Here is a 25,115-nt window from a genome sequence, read left to right on the forward strand (position 1 = left end):
AACTTTCACACGCAGGAATTTCACGTGTCGCTTGGCTGGACGTTGACTCGCAATAATCGCCCAATCGCCCAGGTTCTATTGAAAATGAATGGACAAGAGGCAATGCCGCCTCCCGTGTGTGGTACCCATTAGACTTGCACGCCTTTACTTGAGACTTAACTCGAAACTTTGAATTAAAAACTTGAGACTTACTTGAGACTTGCAAAACACTGACTTTCCCCCACTTCTGGGAGGTACGTACCATTGTAACGTTACTATTGGTCAATTTTTTCAGACAATTTCTATCTTAGGGTTATAGCGCCATCTCTTCTTTTGGCATGCGCTTAAAAACCAGCAAAACTGCCTGAAGCTCACCATCTCCACGTTCAATTCTGGGCAAACTGCTGGCATCAGGAGTGGGGCATACCACACCGGTGTTTGCAAACACGGCAGGAGTCTCTGTGTCATGGAAGAAGCACGAGTAGGCCTCTCCTTCTCCCAAACTAGGAAGCCCATCCACTGACACCGTGATCTATGGGAGAGGGAAAGACAATCTGACCATAACTAAAATAGCTTCAAAAACGCTGATACATTTATATTGTGTATAGTTCTATGTAAAAGCAATATGAATGTAACACCCTCTCCCCAGTCAACTTTACATCAGTTTTCTCCCCACGGCTGATGTTGTACAGGCTAAGATGCTGGATGCTGAGGCACTGCTGCGTCTGATTGAAACTCCACAGCCACTGACCCTTCTCTGACCCTCGCCGGCACTCCCAGCGCTGGCCACACCTGAAGCACCAAAGCAAAAGTTACACAGTAAGTATGCAAGAAATACAAGGAAAACAACAGATAAAAAAACAGAGAAGCCCAATTCTTCCAAGTATGTATGCAGACTTACCTTCCCTCCAGGACACACCAGCCACAGTACGGGTCATTAGCAGAAAGACAAGACTGGCAATCCAGGTGATCTCCACATTCTGCCACTGGCCGCTTCTCTACCTGAAAGTCAAATACTGTATTGACACAAATAAAAGATTGGGTTCTTTCCAGAAGTCTGAAAAAAGTTATATCTGGGGTCTAGAAATGTATACATGCAAACCAACAGGTGGCACCAAACGAATTGCCCCAAGCGAGTCAGAGCTTTTCTTCCTGTCACACACACCACACCGATGACATGGAAAGATGTAGCTGTGATACAGACATAATGGCTTATAAGAAGTTACCCAAAGGTAAAAATATCTTAAATAAATATAAAAATATCTTTGATTATGTCTTAAAAATATGTTTTTTTTGCATTGTGTTTTTGTGAGTGCATATCCTTTTACAATGGCATCAATCATTATAATAAAACAATCCCAACCAACAACAAACAATGGTACTCAAAGATAAGAACATTATGTTGTGGTTAGTTTTTTGTAATTTTAAACAACCTTTGCATGTTCTTCTGCTTTTTACACTTCAGTTAACTATGCTAAAATGTTACTTAAAAATAGTCTGTACAGTATCTATCAAGGTTTTTAGAGCGAGCTAAGTAGGTTTTGCAGTTTGCTAGCCATCAACATGTTCTAACAGTGATAAGTAACCCTTTGTGAACAACTTTTTTTGGTTTTGCACAACTGCACAACAAGGGTGTAACTGTGTTTCCAGCTGTGTATAAATTTTAAAAAAATCTGGATCTGTATGGCATAACTTGTATCTGTAAACATGTCTTTAAAAAGCACAAATATCTGAAATAATCCCTTTGGCCTTAAAGTGAGATAAACCAGCCAATGCACGAATAGCACTTTTCCATACATCAGCATCTCTGGCTTCCCACACAGAAACTCTGTCAGGAGTGTGCCAAAACAATGTAGCCCACTTTCTCTGATCAATACCATTATCGTGTCTGACCCCAAACCTCCCGCTGATTGTTATACTAAACACAGAAGTTGAGTGGCCTTTGGCCTCCACGGCCAGCTGCTCTCTCATGCGACCTTTCTGCTCATTGCCTTGTGTTCCTTTGTTTTTTTTGTACCAGAGACGCAGCTTGAGGAACTCCCAAAACCTGGACAATTGTGACAAACAATCAATTATTTCACCAACGAATGCCAAGCTGTGTTTGGTCTTGTGTATAGAGACATCTGGGAGAGTGGTTGAAAGGACAAAGCGCTACACCAAAAAAACTACATCTGTTAAAATATTTCAAACAAGAGCATTCGCCAGTACTTTGTCACCTGTAAAATCAATGAGTGAACATCTTCAGTCTTTTATTAGCCATCTAGGTCCAGATATGGATCCAAGGAAAAAAAATGTATAATATAAATGTGAATTGCAGGCAAAACTGGATCAGATGCAGATGAAACTTGGTTGGTATTACAGCTCTTGACCTTGGATACACAGTAAATTTGCTTTTATGCTGACAAGGATTGACAGGAATATGATTCACCCATTCTTCAAAGAATATCTCAAAGCTGCTATTCTAAACTATGAACTACACTTTTTTTTTTTTTTTTTTTTACAACGAAAAATATAAGAACACAACCACTGGCTAGCATATATTACCAGTACTGGTTTAAAAGTACAGACTGAACAAATAAATGTCTGTATTTATCACAATTAAAAGTTAAACTTTGTAGAAATATTGTTCTACGAGAATAAAATGAATGGCTTTCATGGCTTTCACTCACCGCTGTCTCGTATACACATGCATGTCCGTTGCACTTGCAGATAAACATACACAAGCAGTTTCAGAAGGAACCGACAATTTGGAATCATTGCGTGGTTATTATAGCCTATACATTCAATGATAGCTAACGTTAGTTGCAAATCTTTGCCAAATGGCTATTATTAATAGACATAACTACTGTAGTGTGTGGGGGTGTGGGGGTGTGGCTTGCAACGTTGGAGCGGAAAGAGGGCGTAATATACACATTTGAAAGTTGCCTCCCCCATGCAGTACCTAACCAAGTCAAACAGCACCTTTAACATCAAGTGTATGATAGAAACTAGAGAATGTAACTACGGTCATAATGCTAATTTTTAATCTATATCTAATATAGTCTTTTCTATTGGTTATCAAAGTGTACTTATCCTCCGAGGACTTACAGCATCTTTGGTCATAATGTAGATGTGTGTGCCTTTCTGGTCAAGGAGTAGGTCACTGTTAATAGGGGAGTTGGGCTGGATGGTTGCGTTGGCATACACCTCCACTTGGCCATCTTGTCCCAGATACACCTGAGGGTCAGAGGATCATCAGAGAATAATCACACAAACCAGAAACAGTACTGTAGCTACTGTTGGTGGGTAGGTAGGGGGACAAGTAAATGGTTAGATAGATAGACAGATAGAGGATGAAAAAAATAATTAACAAAATGGGCATTTTCCTCAACACGCAACTCAAACCCAAATCCAATCATACTCGTGCAGGATCACAGTAGAAGTGGCCATGAATGTGATTAACACCCTGCCAAATCCAATATGAAGCACAAGAGGACACCTCTGGTTTGAAGTGATTCCCAAGCACTTTAAACTCTCAAGTTGCCTTATGTTTATGAGATTAGGAGATGCCTCTCTCCGTCCGGAAGAGTCAGAATCTCCATTATGAGGATGCACTCAGCGCACAATGCCAATGGAAGCAGCACTGGAGTGCCTGGTGGTTTGGAGGTATTCAACTAGGTTTTAAAATATGGATATCATCTTTATTTATTAAATACAGTGTTCTTATTTGAATCCTTATCATATGGACGTTGATGGTGGTGATTACAGGTGGTGATACACAGCCACAGAGTTGGCTAGCCATCATCCACATTTCTGGAGAAACATGCTTTCAAAACAAAAATATTGTACTCCTATAATATTAGCTGAAAAATGCATCACATTTAAGTTGCCAAGAATCACATACTGCTGCGCAAGAAATAAAAAACACATGGATTATGTTGCTAGGAATGACTAGAATTTTCCAGGGGGATAAAATAGCTGCAATTTGTTGCAAATTTATTGTCAGGTGCAAGGTGTGCATTCAAACATTTAAATTTGGATAAGGTTTGATGTTAAGTGGGATTATCCGTATTAAATTCAAATCACTGCCAAATGCAACCAAGGGAAGTCTGGAGTATCACCTTGTGCAGCGTCCCTTTGGAGTCTCCCAGGAAAGCAATGCTGTGGTCTTCACGGATGTTGACAGCCACAGCAGTGAGGTGGGTTGACAAGGTTTGCCACACAACCTTGGCTTCTAGAGGCACCCGGCTTGCCATTGGACTCGGGGTGTGGTCGGAGCCACAGGGATATGCCTGAAGGGTGTTCTGCAACATAGACATGACCATGGTAGGGTTGATCTTTGGTCATTATTTCCTGTTATAGCACCTCAGATCTTATCTCAACCAGATTGGGATGGAGGAATGTTTTGAACGCCTGTTTGAATGCTGGTGTTGTGTTGTGCAACAATAATGTTCCATGGGATGTCCAAATGGACACGGTGGTCTAGTGGTTAGCATGTTGGCTACACAGTCACAGTCAGGAGATCGGGAAGACCTGGGTTTGAATCTCTGTTGGGCATTTCTTTGTGGAGTTTGCATGTTCTCCCCGTGCGTGTGTGGGTTTTCTCCGGGTACTCTGGTTTCCTCCCACATTCCAAAAACATGCATGTTAGGTTAATTGGTGACTCTAAATTGTCCATAGGTATGAATGTGAGTGTGAATGGTTGTTTGTTTATATGTGATATATGCCCTGCGATTGGCTGGCGACCAGTCCAAGGTTGACCCCGCCTGTTGCCTGAAGTCAGCTGGGATAGGCTCCAGCATACCCCCACGAACCTAATGAAGAGAAGCGGCATAGAAAATGGATGGATGGGATGTCCGAATTTTTTGTGGCACCCCCTATCAGTTACTCAAAATGCTTTGGAAGACATGGTAGCATACATGTAATACAGATATCCTCAAAGTTTTATAATCATTACACAAATGGTCAATGACTTATGGGCAATTACATTGTAAGTCCCACCTGTGCCACTACAAAGACGTTTTGCTTGATGGCGGCCGTGTTTTTCTTCCTCAAACTTTATAGACATGTGCATGTCAGTCCCTAAAGGTGTGTGTAATAGAATTCGTGGTGCTTCATCTGAACACCCTGAAGTTATAGTGGGTGTTTCAAGTCAAACTTTGGGGTTTAATAACAGTAGCACCATGTTGTGTGTTTGTCAAAAAAGTAATAGCACAGGCAACACAGTGTGGATGTTTTGACAAATTTTCACCCTTGAGAAACCAGTTCAGGGGTATAAGAAGTAGATTCCACTCTTTCTTTAGACATCAAATTTGAACTTAGAGACAATCAACAGCACCTAAGTTGCTTGCAGCGATGTAGTGCACTCCATTTGTCTTAATTCTTAATTATCATGTTTGTGTATTTTTTTCCTCTCATGTTGAGTCTGTCTCTCTTTCTGTCCTTGTGTTGGTTTTGAAAAAATGACCCTTTCTCCTGACTAGATCTTACATAGCTGCACACTCGATTCCAAGTTGCTTTGAACTGATTGATCTGTAACCATCCAATTAAATGATTCTTAGGCTTGGCAAAGATGTGAGTGTCTATGGATAGCAAAGGGGGTCAACTGGAGTCTTGCAGCTGGGCAAAGCTACTTCTGGGGCATCTGGGCTTTTACAGTCCTGTGGCCTCATTACAAGAAGCACTTCCATGCATACCCTGATGCTGTTTAATCTTGCTAATGCTGGCATCCTTTCATGTGCTTGGCTGGACTTTTTACAATGTTTACCCTCTCTCTGACCACTGAAACCAAGTGAGTCAATCTACATCAGGTAAAACAGAACAGCAGGGAATGATTTATGATGATGACTTGCTTTAGGTTATTAGCAAGTATCCAGGCCGTTACAAGCACATAAAACGAAACAGCGTAGTGTGCAATTCTTCTATGGATAGTTTAAAGATGCAAGAATGATGCTGTGTACATACCATGGGTAAATTGGCACAGCTAGACTTGACCTCGTATTCTATGTAGGCCACTTCTCCTCCATCCTGTGCCATCCCATGTTGGGTGTAACACAGGTCTCTTGTTGTGTCAATATGTTTGTCAAGTTCATCCAAAGAAAAGACGCACAAAGCAGAGCCATCCAAGGGATTTTGGTTTGCCGAGCTGACACGAGTGGAGAAGACTCCCAACAGGTCCTCGCCCTCCCTGTCTCTTCCGTGACCCACCTGGTACAGAGCATTTAAAGTAAATCTTTGTTAGAAACTCATAATTTTTGAAGGCACATGAATATAAATACCTGAGCTGCTTGGAGTAGGTTGTACACTCTAGAGGATGAGGATCTGCAAACAAGTGGTACTTCCACATAGGAATAGTAAGAAGTGTCATCAAGGCAAACTCTAGCAACATAAGTCTGGTACTCCCTGGATGATGACTTGATGTCTCGCCGGTAAAACAAGAAGTAGACATAGTTCTGCCGTGTGAATGTGGTCACAAAGTGATGGTCGTACTCCGACAGACGCCCAGCTACGGCCAGCTTGGCTGTCTCCTCGTAGGAAAAGAGAGGCTCGAATGAAAGGTGTCTAGTGGAAATGGGTGGCTGGCTGGCGGTGTAACCCCTTCCCACATACATCACAGTCCTTTCCCCATCCGGAAGCCCCACCACAAGCCCCACGGTTGACACTGATGGATCATTTGCTGCCACATACTGTGTATCCACGGGCCTCTCGGTGGAGAAAAGAACCTCACTGATCGACGCCAGGCTCCGTTTCTGGCAGGTTCCTTGGTAAACACTGCCGCAGGTGATCAACTCTAAAGCATTCGGATCCACCAGCAGTAATTTGTTATAGTTACTCGTTCTTCTAGCCTGGGGACAATTGGACTCCGTGACAGGAGGAATGCAGTCTTTGCTGTCACTCACGGGACCAGTCTTCTCCTCTTGCTCTAGACGTAACCCATCTAATCCATCCAGCTGGAAGAGGTGGTCCTTGGCACCCACGTATACTTTGCCCATGGATGGGTCCGGGTGGAGGACCAGGTGCTGGAATTCTGTGTCATCACGGGAAAAACTGGGATAGGAGTGCGCATGGACGAAGGCAAGGATGATGTCGATGATAAGGAACAAGGATAGAGAGCAGTTTGGAGCCTTCCCATGTAGCATGGCAGATATTCTGTGAAGAAAAGTTTCAGTCGGGTTACACAAGTTGGTTGTTGTTTTATCCCTGCAGTCTATGCTCCTGATGTATCAGAGCACAGTCCACAACCTACTTCATGATGCCTTAAAATAAGAGTTGCAAATGATTAAATTGACTAGAAACTGACAATGACATGTGTGTTCCATACTATTTTTCACTTTTAAATAAGTCTCAGACGCCCACGATAGCATATTGGAAGTGTGTTGGCCAATATCATAGCCTTAATGCTGGAATTTAGCCTTACTGGGAACACGCTGTTTTGTGTGCCTAAAACTTTATTGCTAATCAACTGTGTTTGTCCATGCATGTCTTCAACAGAGTGCGTGTCTCCAAGAAGCACTATTGTGCACCTTAAATACTTTTTACATATACACATTGCAATTCTGCACTTGTCCATGTAATAGATGCCATATATCACATTAAAGAGTGGGGGCGGTGTTACAGATGTCACATTTTATCCCAGGGTAGCCTATTCGCTGAAGAAAACCACATTTATCTAACTCACGTCTCTTTTTTTTTTTTGCCATGTAGCCAAGCTCTACTTACGGATCCCATGTCTGTAGCTGAATGACAGCTGGTTGGCAAAGGTTCCAGGGTTTATTTTAAGATGTGTAGCAAAGCCTGTTTTTTGTATTATTATTATTATTATTCGTACATTATAGTGATCTAATTTCTCTTATTTATTATGTATTGTGTAAAACGAAGACATGAACAACATCTGAATGCCGACGCATCATTATTACATCGCTGTTTGACGTGTGTGGTAAAAGGCAGTGTGCTAGCATGAATGAACTTGAGACAAATGTGCACATTAGCACTCAATAAGTCATCAAAACTTACCTTCATGCATTCCCACGTAGTATCACATTTGAGACCAAATATGAGGTGAAAGAAAAATGCTAAAAATACAGTAGTAGTCTATCTCTGCGGCGAGAGATGGCTCACGCACAATGGACATGCGTCAAGTGAGCCGGATGTAACAGAGAGAATCCGGACACTTTTCAAAATAAAACATCATGGAAATTATTTTTTCTTTCTGTGCGGCCCGGTACCAAATGACCCACGGCGCGGTACCGGGCCGCGGCCCAGGGGTTGGGGATCACTGTCATAGACGTATAAGCCATAGTGCTTAGCTCAGTTCATAAACAAGCAATGTCTCATCCTGAGTGACATGTTCAGCCAAAACAATGAACTCAGACATACAGTGGTGTGAAAAAGTGTTTGCCCTCTTCCTGATTTCTTTCGTTTTCACACTTAAATATTTCAGATCATCAAACACATTTAAATATTAGTCATTGACAACACAACTGAACACAAAATGCAGTTTTTAAATCAATCTTTGTATTATTAAGGGAGAAAAAAAATACAAACCTACATGGCCCAGCGTGAAAAAGTGATTGCCCCCTAAACCTAATAACTGGTTGCGTCACCCTTAGCAGCAACAACTGCAATCAAGCATTTGTGATAACTTGCAATGAATCTCTTCCAGCATGGTGGAAGAATTTTGGCCCACTCATCTTTGCAGAATTGTTGTAATTTAGCCACAGTGGAGGGTTTTCCAGGATGAACCACCTTTTTAAGGTCATGCCACAGCATCCCAATAGGATTCATGTCAGGACTTTGACTAGGCCACTCCAAAGTCTAATTTGGTTTTCGTCAGCCATTCAGAGGTGGACTTGCTGGTGTGTTTTGGATGACTGTCCTGCGGCAGGACCCAAGTTTGTTTCAGGTTGAGATCACAAACAGATGGCCGGACACTCTCGTTCAGGATTTTTTGGGAGACAGCAGAATGCATGGTTCCATTTATCACGGCAAGTCTCCCAGGTCCTAAAGCATCAAACCAGCCCCAGACCATCACACTACCACCACCATATTTTACTGTTGGTATGAGGTTATTTTTCTGAAATGCGGCATTACTTTTACACCATAGGTAATGGGACGCACACCTTCCAAAAAGTTCAAGTTTGATTTCATCAGACCACAGAGTATTTTCCCAAAGGTCTTCGGGATCATCAAGATGTTTTCTGGCAAAATTGAGACGAGCCTTAATGTTCATTTTGTTCAGCAGTGGTTTTCGTCTTGGAATTCTGCCATGCAGGCCGTTTTTGCCCAGTGTCTTTCTTATGGTGGAATAATAATCGACCTTAACTGAGGCAAGTGAGGCCTGCAGTTTTTTGGATGTTGTTGTGGGATCTTTTGTAACCTCTTGGATGAGTCATTGCTGCGGTCTTGGGGTAATTTTGGTTGGCCGGCAGGGGAGCAATTTTTCACACAGGACCATGTAGGTTTGGATTTTTTTCCTCCCTTAATAATAAAAAGTTTCATTTAAAAACTGCATTTTGTGTTCAGTTGTGTTGTCATTGGCTAATATTTAAATTTGATGATATGAAAAATTCAGGTGTGACAAACATGCAAAAACATTGAAATCACCAAGTGGGCAATCACTTTTTCACACCACAGTCCTGTCTGTATTGTCATCCTTATTTATTTAAAGATGACAATAAATGCCAATAAATCATCATGGACATGTAGGTCATCTAAAATGCAGCTCAAAACAGCAGCTCGCAACAGTGGCTAGCGGCGTAAGGATTGTTATACTGTAACAATGGAAGTAAAACAAAAAAAACAGACATTGGTGGTAATCCTATCATGCATTAACAGCCTTACCATTGACGATCTTTGTTAAGTTGAAGATTTCCAACACCTAATCATATCCCATTTCTTCTCAGTTTCTGTCAAAATTAACCAAAAGAAAAAATCATTAGACATTAACAGAGGCAACGTGCATGACAAACAGAGTAGCACATCATTCATTTCCATGTGTCACAATCTCTGATCCGATTACTTACACTTAGTTTTGACTAACGCCCAATGTTCTTTACAGCTGAACGAGTCAAAGCAACTTTCATTTCCCATCCCAACAGCCATCACTCAACACTTCAGAGAGAGTACCTTGTGGACACTGAGAGCATTCCCATTTGTGTTTAATTATTGAGCAGGTTCCTCAGCGCTTTTGTTGACCTCGCTGAGGAAAGGTCATGGTCGAAAGCATGAACACCATGCCGTTAGAGATAGACACTTACAGGGATCATTACTTTAATTGAAATGCAGCGCTGCCAAGTGTCATTTATGGACCAGTACTCAACATAATGACAGCGGGGGGATAAATTGTGCATAAAACACATATTTGTGCACCATTGCATGCCATTATTTTGGCAAGACTGTCGAGACATGCTATCTTACCTAACCATCTACTTTGTGGGGAAACAATAAGAACAAAGCCAAGGAGGTTTTGACAGGGAGGAGGTGACTCTGGGTGTCTACAGGAGGACATGACCGGAGGCCATCCAGGAGCAGCTGCATGTGCCGAACTGTGTTGTCTGGTGAGGGGGTGGGTCTTCACTTATTCATGAGCAGAATAAGAAGCATTCACTTTAGGCTGCTCAACAGGGCTTAAAATGCATACAGCAAATGTACATATATGCAAATACTCAGCAATCCTTATACAAGGTTTGAGGAGGAAGAAGAATTAATTCATGATTCCTTTTTATTTATTGTTATTGAATAACGCAGTATATACATGTCATTGATATTATATTATATATATCGATTACAATGTTTGTTTAATGTATAACATACTTTAATAACTTATCTACGCATTATAACATGTTTGTCAGTTTTTACTTCTGTACTTACTCTTCATTAATTTGTATTAAGGCATTGTTCATCATATATGTTGTAGTTATTATTACTATACAATATTTCTGTCAATTATTGTTCCTTTATTTATTTATCTTGATTAACTTTACACATCTTTATCCTTTCACTACTAGAAAATGGTAACTGTAAATTAAACACAGGAAGTGAACAAACTATCAGTAACAGTAAAAAACATGATATCAAATGTTTATTTAAATGGGTTTATTTTAACCTCAATGAACAGCTGCAAAAATACAGTCATGTTTCTTCAGTTTACTGATCCATTTTAACACCTGATACAACTAAAGGTACATTTGTTTGGAAAAATATAATGATAACAAATAAAGCTCATAAGAGTTTAATTAAGAGCTGATATCTAGCAACTTCCATGGTTTTCTTGATAATAACCAAAATCATTTAAGTGCTTACATGAATAGCTATAGAATTGTACTACCAAAAATGTAACTCTTATGGGCTATTTTTGTTGTCATTGTTGTAATTGTTTAAACAAAGGTACCTTTAGTTGTATCAGGCATTCAAATGAACAAGACTGAAGAAACAAGCACAGTCTAATCATTTTTTCCATGACTGTACATTATAATACAAGTATAATGTTATAAAAACAAAGACACATCTCAATAGCCAAATTAGTTCAAAATAGGTCAAATCTCTTCATGCAAATTTCTCACAAACAAATTGGCTTTAAGAGCACCACAGCATGTTTAACTCCATCCGTCCCCCTACTCAGTGTGGACACAGCAACGCCACCACACATTTTGACCAATGACATTTGCCTGTAACTGAAAAAAAGACAAGGAAAAAAATATTCGTGTCCCAATTGGCTCCCAACAACGCAAAATGGCTCCTGAGCCGGTTCATTCGTGAACGACACATTACTATAACATAAGGACAAGTTCCCTAGCTAGAAGAAAATCCCCCAGTACTAATCTGTGCAGGTGTCCTCACCTGCTCTTTGACCAGCTAACATGCCGCTGTCAACTTATTTATAGGCTACAACTGACCCCATCACTATGGGAACCTCCTTGTGCCGACCAGCAATTGTGGTTCCCCTATGAGCTAGCATGTGACAAGGAGTCCGTCTTGTGGAACTACCAGAAACATGAAGGGAAGGATTAGAACAGAAGGGAGTAATACAGCTGTGGTTGATGTGAAAGGAAGTTTAGTTTGGGATATTTCTCTTGGGGATATTTCAGAGAGCTCACTTCACAATCCTGCATGGACTTGAATAATAGGATGGATTTCCCACTACTTATTCAAATGCCTGACGACTATAATGACTGTAGTTTTTTCACATGTAATATTACAGTGTTTAAATGTGTTTATTTACATAAACCACAAAGAGGATTGGGTGTTAATTGGAAGCAGGCAATAATTGGAGAGAGGTTGTTGTTGTAATGTGAAATCTCAAAACCAATGTTGTAATACCAGTAAGGAGCAAACTGCTCTGCCGGCATCAATACCAGTGATTAAGTCATTGTCAACAACAGTGTAGCAGGTGTAACACACATGACAGATAGTTGACTGCTGGTAGATGTTGCTGAGTAGCAACATTTTAAGGTGCATGCAGAGGTAGACAAGGCTGCTGAATGCTGACCACTCATGATATTTCAAATGTTACAAAAATTACATCAGGAGGTTAGGAGCTGGAGCTTTTAATGACAATGTGTGTTGATCCAGCATTATTAGGAGACCCTGGCTGTTATTTGTTTTTGTAGACCAAATACCAGGAGACTAGAGGAGACTCAACGGTTGTCATCAATTGGAGCATTTATAGTAACAGTCATTGCTTTTGCTGTTTAGGCTTCATGGTGGCAGTCTTTGGTTTGTTTTTGTGTTGTAGACATGCATGTTTATATGTCTTAAAACGTCTTATTATATTTTGATGATGTCAGGATCACACTGAGAGGGTCCAATTTGCTCATGGATGCTTCAGTCACAAGTCACAAGTATTGAATTGTGTCATTTCAACCATGTAGCTGTAATCCAGCCTTGGAAACTAAAACAAAAAAAATGAAACTATAGTTATTTCTCATATTTTTCTTCAATGTTAAAGTCAAAGATTGGCTTTCAGCTAATGAAAACGAACAATACAAATACACAGCCTCGCCTCAAGTGGGCAGTTTCTCTCTAATCATCAAAGATCATCAGTTGTTTCTGGTATGCTGCATAATAGGATATGCAGTACAGTACAATAACCTGTCACAGAGCATTGTAGTTGCAGGACTGGTGGTGGTCACAAAATGACTATAGATATACTGTATAACTTGCTATGTTTTTGTGTTTTAGCAAATGTATTCATAGGCTTCCAAAACACTGTAGTCATCTGTGATATTTTAGACAACCCTGTCTTATCCTGTCACACATTCTGTTCACATTCATAAATCAGTTACCGCCTCTACTGTGCAAGTTCATCACTAAAGCACCCTAATGAGCCGTGACAGCCCACTGAATGACTAAGACCCCATAAAATATGTAGGGGTCAGCAGTAGTGATGCAGCAACAGACACTGGGACTGGAGCCATGGAGCACAGCCCTTGTTTCTGTTGTGTTCTGGTGGCTTGGCTTGGGTCTGGCCCTGGGCCTCACAGTCACTGCTGTGAGCATTGCACCCAAAGTGCAGATTAGGGTGACTGAGATCAACTGAGAATGGACAGAGTTAACTTCAATGATGGGGAAGAGTTCCATGCCTCTTTTTGATGTTTAATTGACAAGGTACAACACTGAATTGTGTTGACAGGCCAGAAAGTTTGTAGACACACAACAAGACTACCACCATAACCTGTCGTGACATGCACCTCCCTTGAAACAAAACTATAGCTGGGAGCTACGACAACTGGAAAGGCTGAGCTATCTGTGGTCGAGTGGTTAGGAATGTGGCCAGCAGCCGAAAGGGCCAAGTTTGAAAGTCCTGACCGGAGTAAGGCATTCAGCTCTGAAACACACACAATTTTTTGGCAAAAGTCATTGCTTCAAGACAGGTTACTGACAGTCAAGACCTAAATAAAACCATCTGCTAAACCAGATCTCATTCCATCTCCATTGTCAGCCTGCTATGATCCTGAGCCAATGCTTAGTTAAAATATATTTGTTTTAACAGTTGTACTTGAAGGGCACATAAAGTTTAAAGAGCCTAGCTAATGAAAGAATGTAAAAGCACAATAAAGTGTAAATCAAAAGCAATATGGCTGGACTCCCAGTACAGCTCCTCATAAAATACTTTCAAAATACCTTCTATTGACCCACACAATGAGTTTAACGAATAGGAAGGAGACAATCAGTGGTTGGCTGATGGCTCGCTGTGACACCACAGCAGGCAGACACTCTGCTACTGTTGCTGCCATTGCAAGAAGTATCTGGCAACTGTCAGTAGATGAACAAAATCTGGACAATATCACTAATTCTTGTTTCTGATGATAATGATAATGATAACGAAAGCTGTTTAGTACCATTCGCTTGGAAATGATAGGCACTCTTTCCCAATGGGACCAGCAGTAACAAGGCTCGTATTTTTTTCTTTTAGGCTGCATTCGCACTTGTGGTTCGGTATAAGGTGTGTTCCTAAAATTTTAAAAAGAAAATTGGTGCACACTTTGGTGTGGTCTGCTTTAGTATTCACACTGGTATTCTTGCCATGACAGCAATGCCTGTGCAGTTAAGAGCATATGGGCAGCTTTTGTGACATAACGTCATATAACCCAAATATTCCAAAATAAAATGCCTTCTGCCTGGTTTAATAAGCACGTACATTGTCATCTCTGCATGCTTTTTGCAACCATTCAATCCATCTGTCAAGTAGTCACATGGAAGTTCAACAGGTTGAAAGTCTGTTAATGTAAACACAAACTTCAGAAGATGAAGTGGAAGCATTATCTCACTTTCACTCTCATTTACGTATTTGGTGAGAACATTTGCACAAAGTGTTGCTGCGGTTGTGTGTGTGTGTGTGTGTGTGTGTGTATGTGTGGATGGTTGGATCAGTGAAAGCGCTAACATTATGAAAGGCTGATGCAGACATGCTTGGCTCCTGTCCATATCCGTCACCTTCTTTACAGTCAACGGTCATCTCTCTGCCCTCAGTTCACATGCACATACAGAGGGGCCTCTCTACAGGCCCCTCCGGTGGGCTGAAGGGGCTCTCTGTGCTGCTGTCGCTATAGGGAATAGTGTCCCTTTCACTGCTCTCTGGCCTAGAGCTCGGCCTGAGCGGACACGGGATCAAAGCCACTTCCCTTGGAAAGCAAGCCGACACACACATCCACATAAATGCAGTGGCACAAACACACTTCTTCATTTGCGCGCGCACAAACTCACTGAGGCCGATTTATGGCAGGATCTTTTCACCCGGAGAGTCTCAGAGAAAAAAGCAGGTGTTAAGCCTAGCTGGCTTGCTACATATTGAAAGGAAAATCTGCATTTAACATGTCTGATAATTTGATGAAATGCATGGTCACCAGGGGTCACAACGTCAGCAAATCTACACCTTGATATCGCTGCAACTGTGTATATGCTGAAGAAGAAATTATGTCCAGTTCTGATAAAACTGCTACTCTATGGTAGTATCCATGCTAATCTGGTTCAGGCTCAGTTTATGTTTGACAACTCGCAATTTCAGTTTCACAGCATCTAATCTACCCACATGATTCAGTTTGTGAGCTCAAAAAACACTGACTGGTCTGTTCACTAAAAAGGTAACACCCTGAAGGCCATTGCCTTACTGTATAATCACAAATCTACTGATGATAAGTAGGGGTAATCGGATTACCATTTTCTGGCTGGTCATCGATCTGAAAAAAGCCTGACCTGCCGGTTCAAATTTTGGCCAATACCATTTAAAAAAAAAAATGACGACAGCAATTTTTTTTTGTTGAAAAACAATGAACAATACCTGAGAAACAACACAAACTTGTTGTTTGAACTGCACAAGATAGTTCTCTTAAATATAAATGAAAAGTTTAGAATATTGCTGTTCAAACTACTAAATTATATCACTTCCTTTAGTCCTTTATTTTTCACATTGTAAAAACAACCACAATGTTAGGTTTCGCAGGACAGGAGTGAGTTCTTCCTGTCCTGTGCCTTTATTTTGGAAAGCTGTACTTCCTGCGTGGTAGCGGAGACAGCCGCTTCACGCCTGTTGGCCGGACAGCTGCGGCCAACTGTCATTTGCGGCGGTTAAAAGGCCAGAGCCGTCGTACGTGCGGTGCTGGTTCATTGCCATTGCGACTCATGCTTCTCGTCTCCTAGTTAGTGCTGTCACGTGAACTATCTGCACCTTTTGTCACAGAGCTTCTCCTCTGTTGCGTTTTGTTTATCCCTGCACCTGTTCAATTAAAGACTTTTTTTGTTTGCACGCCAAATGCCTCGTTTCTGCATACCGGGGGTCAAGCTTACTACAGCTCCAGACCAACCAGAACGTAACAGAATGAACCAGCCAAACCTGACCCCCACAGAGACAGTGCACTGCAGCATTGCGGAGATGGCCGCTTGCTGCGAGCGGATGCTGCAGGACTACACGGCACCTGGCGGGCTCAAGGAGCGCCTCCGGGAGCTGAGGACCAGCGTCGCTCTCGGCCAGGCGACCGGACGTAAGGCCCACCTCCAGCTCCTTCTCCGCCCTTCTGGAGACGTCTGGGATCCGTCCCTTGAGGGGGGGGGCTACGGTCGGCTGTGTGTTCCTCGCCGCACAGCTGCCTCAGGATTTTGGCGCAACCTTTTCCTTGGCCGAGAGTAAGCCCTCTTCCGCCGCAGCGCCCCGTCCTCTGGCCAAGAGCAAGCCTTCGTGCGCCGCGGCGACTCCTCCTCCTTCGGCCGACAGTAAGCCTTCGTCCTCTGCGGCTGTTCCGTCAGCCGAGAGTAAGACTTGGTCGCCGCGGACCCGGCCGCCTCTCACTTCGTCGCCGCGGACCCGGCCGCCTCCCACTTCGTCGCCGCGAACCCGGCCGCCTTCCACTTCGTCGCCGCGGACCCGGCCGCCTCCCACTTCGTCGCCGCGGACCCGGCCGCCCCACTCGTCTTTCACGGAGATTCCTCGTCTGCCAAGCTCGCAGACTGCACCGTCGTGCGACCCCGCATCGCCACCGGACACCTTCTCGCCGGCAGTGGGGAGGCTGGTCCGACTTCGCCGTTCGTCCCATGGTGGGGCACGTGCAAGCCCGGCGACCCTCCGCCGATCCTCCCTCCATCCGATCCTCCCTCCAGCTCCAGACCAACCAGAACGTAACACACAACTTGCACAACAGGTTACACTGCAGACCTGACTTAAGCCTCTTACCAAAAATAAAGTGTGCAGTAACCGCAAATGTCAGGTTGTCCAATGCTACGAACTCCATCATTTTCCTCGTAGTAGCTTTGCTCTTTTCACTGCTCATAAGCGCTAACAGCAGGCAGCTGCTTGACTCTTTGGTCTGGGGAGCTTTAGCTTTAGCCTTAACTTGATTGCTAGCTGTCAGTCTGGCAGAGCAAAAGGGAACAGTGGCTGACTTTCAGACCTTTGCAGGAGTAGATAAGATCGGTGGATAAGATCAGTTTCATACTGTATGGTGTCAATTCCCTTAATTTTGGGCAATCTGCGATTGGATGATCCTTGTTTCGATGCTTTTCTGATAAGCAGTAGAAGCATGCAGGGTATGACCACTTTGCAAAAAGCAAACAGGAACCACCTAGACCTCTTGACCCCTTCTGAGTCAAAGAAAGATCATAAATCTGCACCTTCATGGAAATATACACTACAACTGAAGGTTGTCGTAATTTTGTAATTTGTAATAAAATTGAAGTAAATTTCCCCGCTGTGGGATAAATAAAGTACATACAATACAAGTAAGCTGTCAGGTAAACAGCTCCAGCATCAAAGACATGGGGTGACAAGCGGGCGTACTGTGAATGACAAAAGCAGCTGATGGCCCAAGTTAAATTGTCACAGGAGGCAAGCAAACGGCTTTGAGATCCAAGGGTGGAGTTAAATATGGACAGTTAGTATGGCATGTGAGTTGTGCATCTTTCGAAGGGTTTCCAAGTCTTTGGGTGCTGCTAACACAATGTTAAGTCCATGAAGACATGGATTACATTCTCTTCACACCAGTTAGTGCTGCTTTGCAACAGAGGAACATGTCCAATTCTGTCAAGTTCTCGGTTTTTCAGCTGGTTCCATGGTCTCATTCCACTGGGCGAGTTTTCAATGTAAACTTATCTTCGAGGCTGACAATAATACAAAAGGCACAGTAGACAAGCTGTTTTCGAAGTGGGAGGTGCCAGAACACTTCAGCTTGAGAAAAATAAAGAAAAACATTTTTTTTAATTCTGTTAACTTCAGTTATATTTAGAGGGAAACTGAATGGATTCGAGAATGGAAAATGAGTCTGGAGTGAGCAGGAGACACCACAAAACACGCTCCAGAAAGTAAGTTTCTGGGGAGCCAGGAAGGCCCCTGCTGTATTATGTTCTCTGTGAGGATTCTCACTGTGCCACACTTTGAAAACCCCTGCTGTAAACAACAGTTGTGACTTGACTGAGGAGTTAAACCTTCCAAGTTCAAACTAAATAAATAAGCTTCAAAAGTCAAACTAATTTGAAGTTCAGGTCATCTCATAAGGTCAGAAAGTAAGCATCTAAAGAATTAACTTCTCATATGTATGATTTGCTTTGGTCTCCTCACTTGGTGTTTGACTTTATTTTTGTGTTGTTATATAGTGGTGAACGTCTTTCTTTATATTTATGTTGTGTGGGAATATGAATGTTTTAAATTACATTTTTTCCCTGAGGTTGAATTTCTTCTCTCTTGTTAAAAATGTGCATTAATCAGGTAGCATTATAAATTAGGACATCAAGTTGTAATTTTTAAAAATATTTCGTACATCATTCTCTTGCGCTAGAAAAAGGAGACAAATATTTCTCTGTGGTTAGTTTGGGCTTTCAATTCAGTCTGGCCATATGCTCAAATGAAGCATGACGTCATTGAGGAGACGCTGGTAGGGTCATTGTGTGGCAGAATGCTAAGGAGGTGGCAGTGGGACAGCCTGGCCCACTCATTTGTTTGGGGACAGTCTGCATACATTACCAACTACTGCTTGTACAGACAACATCACTCCAAGTCACTCACACGCACACACACACACACTCGTGGCCGCCTCTCCTTTCACTGCACTCAATTGTCTGAGAGAGCTCTTTGTCGTCCTTTCGTTGTCCTGACAACCTGCCTTGGTTGAGCGTATGCAGAGCGGAGGTTTTGCTCTCCCGGTCTGTGGGCATTTTAATCAGCTTGTCACGCTGTCCGTGGTCAACCGAACACACGTGTCCCCAAAGGCAAATACCTTACTTACTTCTTTCTTACAATATAATACAGTCAGTTAATTTTAAGTTTTATGGGCTTTGCGAAGCATGAAGCCTGGTTTTCTGCAAGTTGATTAAATTCCAGATGCTGCAATGAAAAAGGTCCCACATCCAGCCACAAGGCTAGTGACACACAATCAATGCATTATTGCTAATACACCAGGTCTACTCTCTGCCCAGTCTCTAGTTTAATCATTTCTATGAAAAGATTAAGTCTCAAGAGCACCTCAAACAGTATGAAGAAGCTTCATCTAATTCCCAGAGGAACTCAGCAGTGGTTATTTAGAAAATCTGAGAGTCTAAATTGTGTTTTATTCATGAACACTTTTCACAGCCCATGACCTCTGGCAAACCTTTGACTCATAACATGTCAAGTAGAGCCAGTCCTTCTCCCCCTTCTGTCTCACACCTCTCGGTTAATCCTTCACTCGTCTCTCTGTCCACTGCTCTGACACATTCATCTGGATACCAAGCATTTTCTAAAAATTTGAGTCTTTGAGTCTTCCATATGTGGCCATCGCTGGAAAAGGTTTGGACATCACTGCTTTAAACCTTAAGGGTGACTATTTATGCCTTTGTTATCCAGGTCAATAAGTCACTCTGGCTCAGTGACATATAGATAAAACATACATACATCATGTGCTCATAGGGTGCATTTTGCTTTCTGTTTTGTTTTATTTATTTATACTGTAACTGAGGAATACCAGTCGGGGCTTTGAGCAAATCTGGGAGCTGGAGGCTGAACTTTTAACTCAAATAGCAATCTGATAAAAGGCCAGCTGTTCTAGCAGACACTGTAGATAGTCTGGGGAGAAATAAAATAATAATGTGGGAATAGTATTTGTATTAGAACCTCCAAGGGTGGTCACGCTTAAGCCTAAAACCATCTGCTTCGTCAGCAGCTTCCTTCATTTTTGGAGTACTTCAGTCAAATGTTGCACCAGAGAAGAGAACAAAAAAAAAAATCAAACACTTGGTCTTAATAGCTAATTGCCGGTGTGTACACATGCTAAGACTGCAGACGTGTTTCATCCCAGACGTGTTTCATTTGAAGCCAGGGCACTCATGCAGACATAATCCTTCAAAAAGGAACCAGTGACAGGCATTGCTAATTCACCTATCTTTGTCCATGTTAGAGCACTGAAGGCGTCTTGCATATTGGTTTATACATCCTGGCCATTGCGTGGTCATTACATAAAAAGGTAGAAATGGCATCCTTAAGAGAGCCTTGGACCATTTTGTCACATAAAGTTTTTTATTTTCAAGCAATTTTGGTTGTGTTGAATGAGTATAGGTCGAATATATCCAGGGGATATTAATTTATTGTAACAAAAAAAAATCTAGAAATATCAAATGTGTTGTTTATATTTGCCTAAAATGGCAAAACTACACATAAACACATTTGTTCCTCGCAACAAAATGTCCTATCGAAAACGCAATTTCTTTAACGCCACGTGTATGTATGTATGTATGTATGTATGTACTTTATTTATCCCACAGCGGGGAAATTTACTTGTTACAGCAGCAAGCAAGCAAGATACGCAAGTAAAGAGTACAGTGTGAAGAATGCATAGTGACTACAACATGGTTCAGGTGGTTCAGGTGTTGTAGAGCCTGACAGCGGTCGGTATGAAGGACCTGTGGAACCTCTCCTTCTTACACCGTGGATGTAACAGTCTGCTGCTGAAGGAGCTGCCCAGGGAAACAACAGTGTCATGTAGCGGGTGAGAGGTGTTGTCCATGATGGATGTCAGCTTAGCCAACATCCTTCTCTCCCCCACTTCCTCCACGGAGTCCAGAGGACCGTCCAGGACAGAGCTCGCTCTCCTGATCAGCCTATTGATCCTGCTCCTGTCCCTGTCCGTGCTGCCCCCTCTCACAGCAGCACATTTATCTTAACATAAACTAATGCATTCATTTATTAAGATTTGGACCACTGTCTTTCAATTTTTGTGTTTTATTTTTGTCCACCAGATGGTCCTAACTTTTTCCCAATTCAAAGTATGCAGCAAATTGTCAGTCATACGATACGGTTGGGTTAGGGTCTGATGCTGAAGCTTTACCATACCGTCTGGGGTACATTCTCAGCAACATATTAAATAAATAACAGGTCGACAGCAAGAAAAGTGGCTATCGCCCGGTCGATCTTTTTTGCCGTCTTTGAATCATGTGCTAATGGCTGTCTAAATGACCCGGGTAAAGTTTGTAGTATCATGTGTGCTCCTTGTTTTTTTCTGTTTTCACATTGGGCTGATGTCGGCATAAATGCGTTGTCATGATTGTTGTATTTCCACCGACGGAGTTTAGCATTATGTGACACTTGCGACATGCTCTTGTTCTTTTGTCCACAACGCACTTGCCATCAAGGTCATCCTTGACATGAAATCCAAAGTGGTCCCAAACGCCAGATTTGAAGGATGGTGGAAGATCTTCAACATCAGGAAAGGCATTACTCATATTTCAATGAGCTAGCCTGCATGTAGTTTCTCTCAGCAGTGTGGTATGAATGTGGGAGGCGGAGCTCAGTGGCTCTGTGCTTGACAATGCACAATGCAGCGTAGTTGATAACAGATACACAGAACTTTCAGCAGAGAGCACTGTCAGAAGCTGATCAAATAAATATAAAACTGCGTGTTGTTCAATACGGTGCGCTTGTATATTGAACGGTTCGATACAGAACACATGTATTGTAGTCTGAAGAGCACTACATTGGGGAAACTAAGCAAATGCTCCAAAAAAGGCTTTATCAACATCGCAGGGACAATTCTAGCGGGCCTCAATCAGCAGTACATCTACACCTTAAAGCAACAAATCACTCTTTTGGGGACAGCGAGGTAAAGATTTTGGCCAAAGAAAACAGATGGTTTGAAAGAGGAGTAAAGGAAGCTATTTTTGTCAAACAACAGAACCCATCATTGAATCGGAATGGTGGTTTGAGGTTTAATTTGGACCCTGTGTTCAGCAGGTTACTGAGACCAAAACCCACAGCTCTTAGTCTTGCAAATGAGGTGGAGCCAGGGCCGAGCCAGAACAATAGATGCTAACGAGCCAGTATCAGAGTCGTTCATACCCAACTACAGGGAGCTACACTTCCCTTTGATCGGAGGTGCTAATGGCAGGAGAGGATTAGACCACAACTCCGCCCAGGCTTAGTGTAAGGAACCAATAGGAGGAGGGTGTTGGCACACCAATTCCGCCCACTCTTACTGTATTTAAGGCCTAGGCTACCAGCAATTATTAGTTCGCTGACGAAGCTCTTCGGATGAGGAGCGAAACGTCCGACACCTTCTTCACAGAAGTACAGATGATGTCTCAAGAAGCCTTTCCCTCGATGGACAACTCCTGTACGACTGAGAGCCTACACAGATACATGTATTGTTGCACCACTAATATACGCACACTTTTTTTCATTCCCCCATCCCTTTAAATACCCTTGAGAAGTTCAACTTTATTGCTTTTGATACGGTGTACTTGCATTATTACATCATATATTATTACATTAATGGTCTCAAAATAATGTTGACAATAATAATTTTAAAATAATATATGAATAATATATAATTATCGTCCAGCAAATTTTGTTATCATGACAGGCCTATTCTTGGCTTTTCTGAGAGTTCATGGCTGCATGTGTTTGAATCTGATTCCCGGAACGCGTTCTGGTTGTGACATCACAGCCAAGATGGTTCAGAAAACATGCTGGGCGGGCGTGTCAAAATCACCACTTAATTTCAGTCCTATTTCCTAGTTGCTTATTTTATCTATGACAGCATTATGACAAAAATGTTTTATTAAGTGAGTAATTTCATTTTGTTCATTTTTTTATTTCAAACTTTTTTTGGTGTCATGAACACCTACCTTAAGGGTTAAACAGGACTTCCTGAGGGTCAAAGTAAATAATTCAGAATTCAACCAAAATCTTTAGCAAAAATATGCCCTTAGGGCTACACTAAACTTTGAGCCACTACCATGCATGACGCCACATGAAAACAACACAACATTGGATGTTTTACTGAATTACTTGGTCTCAAACTCATTTCCTGTTACTCTTTCCTATCTATGAATGAGTGGCATTTGTGGGAGTGATATCCTGGCCTTCTGTCAACAAGCCGTGTGACCGACAGCTTCATTAGTAAGAAAATGAACACCCCCGGAGATACGCCTCCCACACCCTGCCACCCACACAACCTCCAACCTGGGCTGGAAGAGGGAGGACAATCTGAGCAGGTTGTTTTCGAGTGGGAGGTCTTCAATTGTCAAATGCTTAATAGACTGTGCTCTCTCCATCTTCTCGTCAACACACACACACACATGCACACACACAGTGTAGTCACCATTGCCTCACTATCTGAATCGCTGGCAGAAAATCAAAGATGATTGATGAGCTGAGCTCGGCTTGTGTTAAAGCTCAGAGGTGTGTTATTGTGATCTGGGGACAAAGGAGTTTTTGTCAAAGGGTTAAGCACCGGATAAAATCCTCGGGAAGGCAGGCAGAGGATTGTAGATGTCATTAATCACAAGGACAACACCCTTTTCATTTACATGTCATCTCTTTAAAATCAATCTGCCCACCAATGTCGCTGCTGCAGTCGCCGTCCATGACACAAGAGCATCCAATTAAGAGAGTGGAACATCCCTAGCAGGGCTTTGCAATTCTAGAAAAAAATGTGAATTGGATTTTTTTTTGCTTTGAATAGAGATCATGAGTTCGGGCGCTATGATTTCCGTGTTAACAGAATTGCGGAATTGGCCAATAAAAACGGAACCTACTATTAAACACGGAATCTCATGTAAATTGAGAAAATGTGAATGAAATGCTGTCATCGTGAGGAGAAGGAATGTTTGTTTGGGGAAGCACTTCCTCGGCGGACCGCAAACTCTAATCCACCCCCTCTCAAGCCAAACATGTCAAAACGGCGACCTGAAGTACCAGCGAAAGTTGCCGTACTCCGAAACTCATCTCTTACGGAGCGTGATTGAAAGCTAGCTGGGTTCGCATAGTTTAGCAGAGCATGTAAAAGCGGCTGTGTTTGTGCGGCTGAGGCTGTATGAGTGTGTTTACACTGTGTTGAGTTTTACCGCTTGTTAATGTAACTGGGCGTTTTACAATACCCGCTGACGTTGTGCAAGCGCTGGGTGAACCAGGGACAAGAGACACGTTTATTCTCGCACCCAGCTCGTCTTAACCGTCAACGGACATTCTCAACAGACATTACACGTTTCCCGCCTTCAAAATAAGAGTGCTGTTTGCCTCATGTTACATTAATAACGCAATTGGAATTGCATTGGTGAGGACATCATACTTAACCACAAGCATCGCCATTACAGTTTAAGAAATTTGTAGCAATGTGTGCAGAGGATGACAACCCATTTTAAAAGTTAGCCAAGTTACATCAGTTTCTGAAATACTGGACAAAATTGGCCAGTGATGTATTGCATCAATAAATGTCAGGATTTTTGCATTTAATTAGCTGACATTTTCTAAATGGAACATTTTATTTACTTTCACGACATTCACGTATCAAGGTCGGGTCTGGAACCGCGATAAACAAGGGATTACTATATCACTTGACAAACCTTGTCGAACATTTCACACAACAAAATAAGTAATAAAAGCATGTATGATTCCTGCTGATACTGGAATCGGCCAATACTAAGGCTGCAATATCGGTATCCTAAGTGAAGCATTTTTATCGGGACACCCCTACCAAAAATCATTGGACAAGAGGCCAAAACAGTGCAAAAATAGCCGTTCAATTACAAAGCAATGATTACGGATCGAAAGAATCTGTCATTTAGAAATTTGCAATTTTTTCATTATTTTTTTGTTCAGCTGTAAAATCTTAGCCTATGTAAAAAAAACACCAAAAACAACCACAAAAACAACAGCTGTATTATCACACAACCTAAACGCTGCCACCAACAGCATCTCCGGGAGT

At 42.2% G+C, this 25,115-nt stretch overlaps 1 protein-coding gene across 2 annotated transcripts in view; it reads right to left on the reverse strand.

Moving 5' to 3' along the window:
• The window catches only part of LOC129187454 (plexin-B1-like), an 84,614-nt gene that overhangs the window by 38,558 nt on the left and 20,941 nt on the right, over positions 1–25,115 (reverse strand). For both annotated transcript variants that reach the window (XM_054786782.1, XM_054786771.1), the window contains exons 2-9: positions 9,799–9,863; positions 6,237–7,107; positions 5,923–6,165; positions 4,080–4,262; positions 3,067–3,195; positions 881–981; positions 639–771; positions 355–511 (exon numbers count right to left, since the gene is read on the reverse strand). In XM_054786782.1, the coding sequence (XP_054642757.1) occupies positions 355–511; positions 639–771; positions 881–981; positions 3,067–3,195; positions 4,080–4,262; positions 5,923–6,165; positions 6,237–7,097 (1,807 nt within the window). In that variant the 5' untranslated portion in view covers positions 7,098–7,107; positions 9,799–9,863. The remainder of the gene's footprint in view (positions 1–354; positions 512–638; positions 772–880; positions 982–3,066; positions 3,196–4,079; positions 4,263–5,922; positions 6,166–6,236; positions 7,108–9,798; positions 9,864–25,115) is intronic.

The sequence above is a fragment of the Dunckerocampus dactyliophorus genome, chromosome 1, assembly GCF_027744805.1.
Source record: "Dunckerocampus dactyliophorus isolate RoL2022-P2 chromosome 1, RoL_Ddac_1.1, whole genome shotgun sequence".
Taxonomy (NCBI): domain Eukaryota; kingdom Metazoa; phylum Chordata; class Actinopteri; order Syngnathiformes; family Syngnathidae; genus Dunckerocampus; species Dunckerocampus dactyliophorus.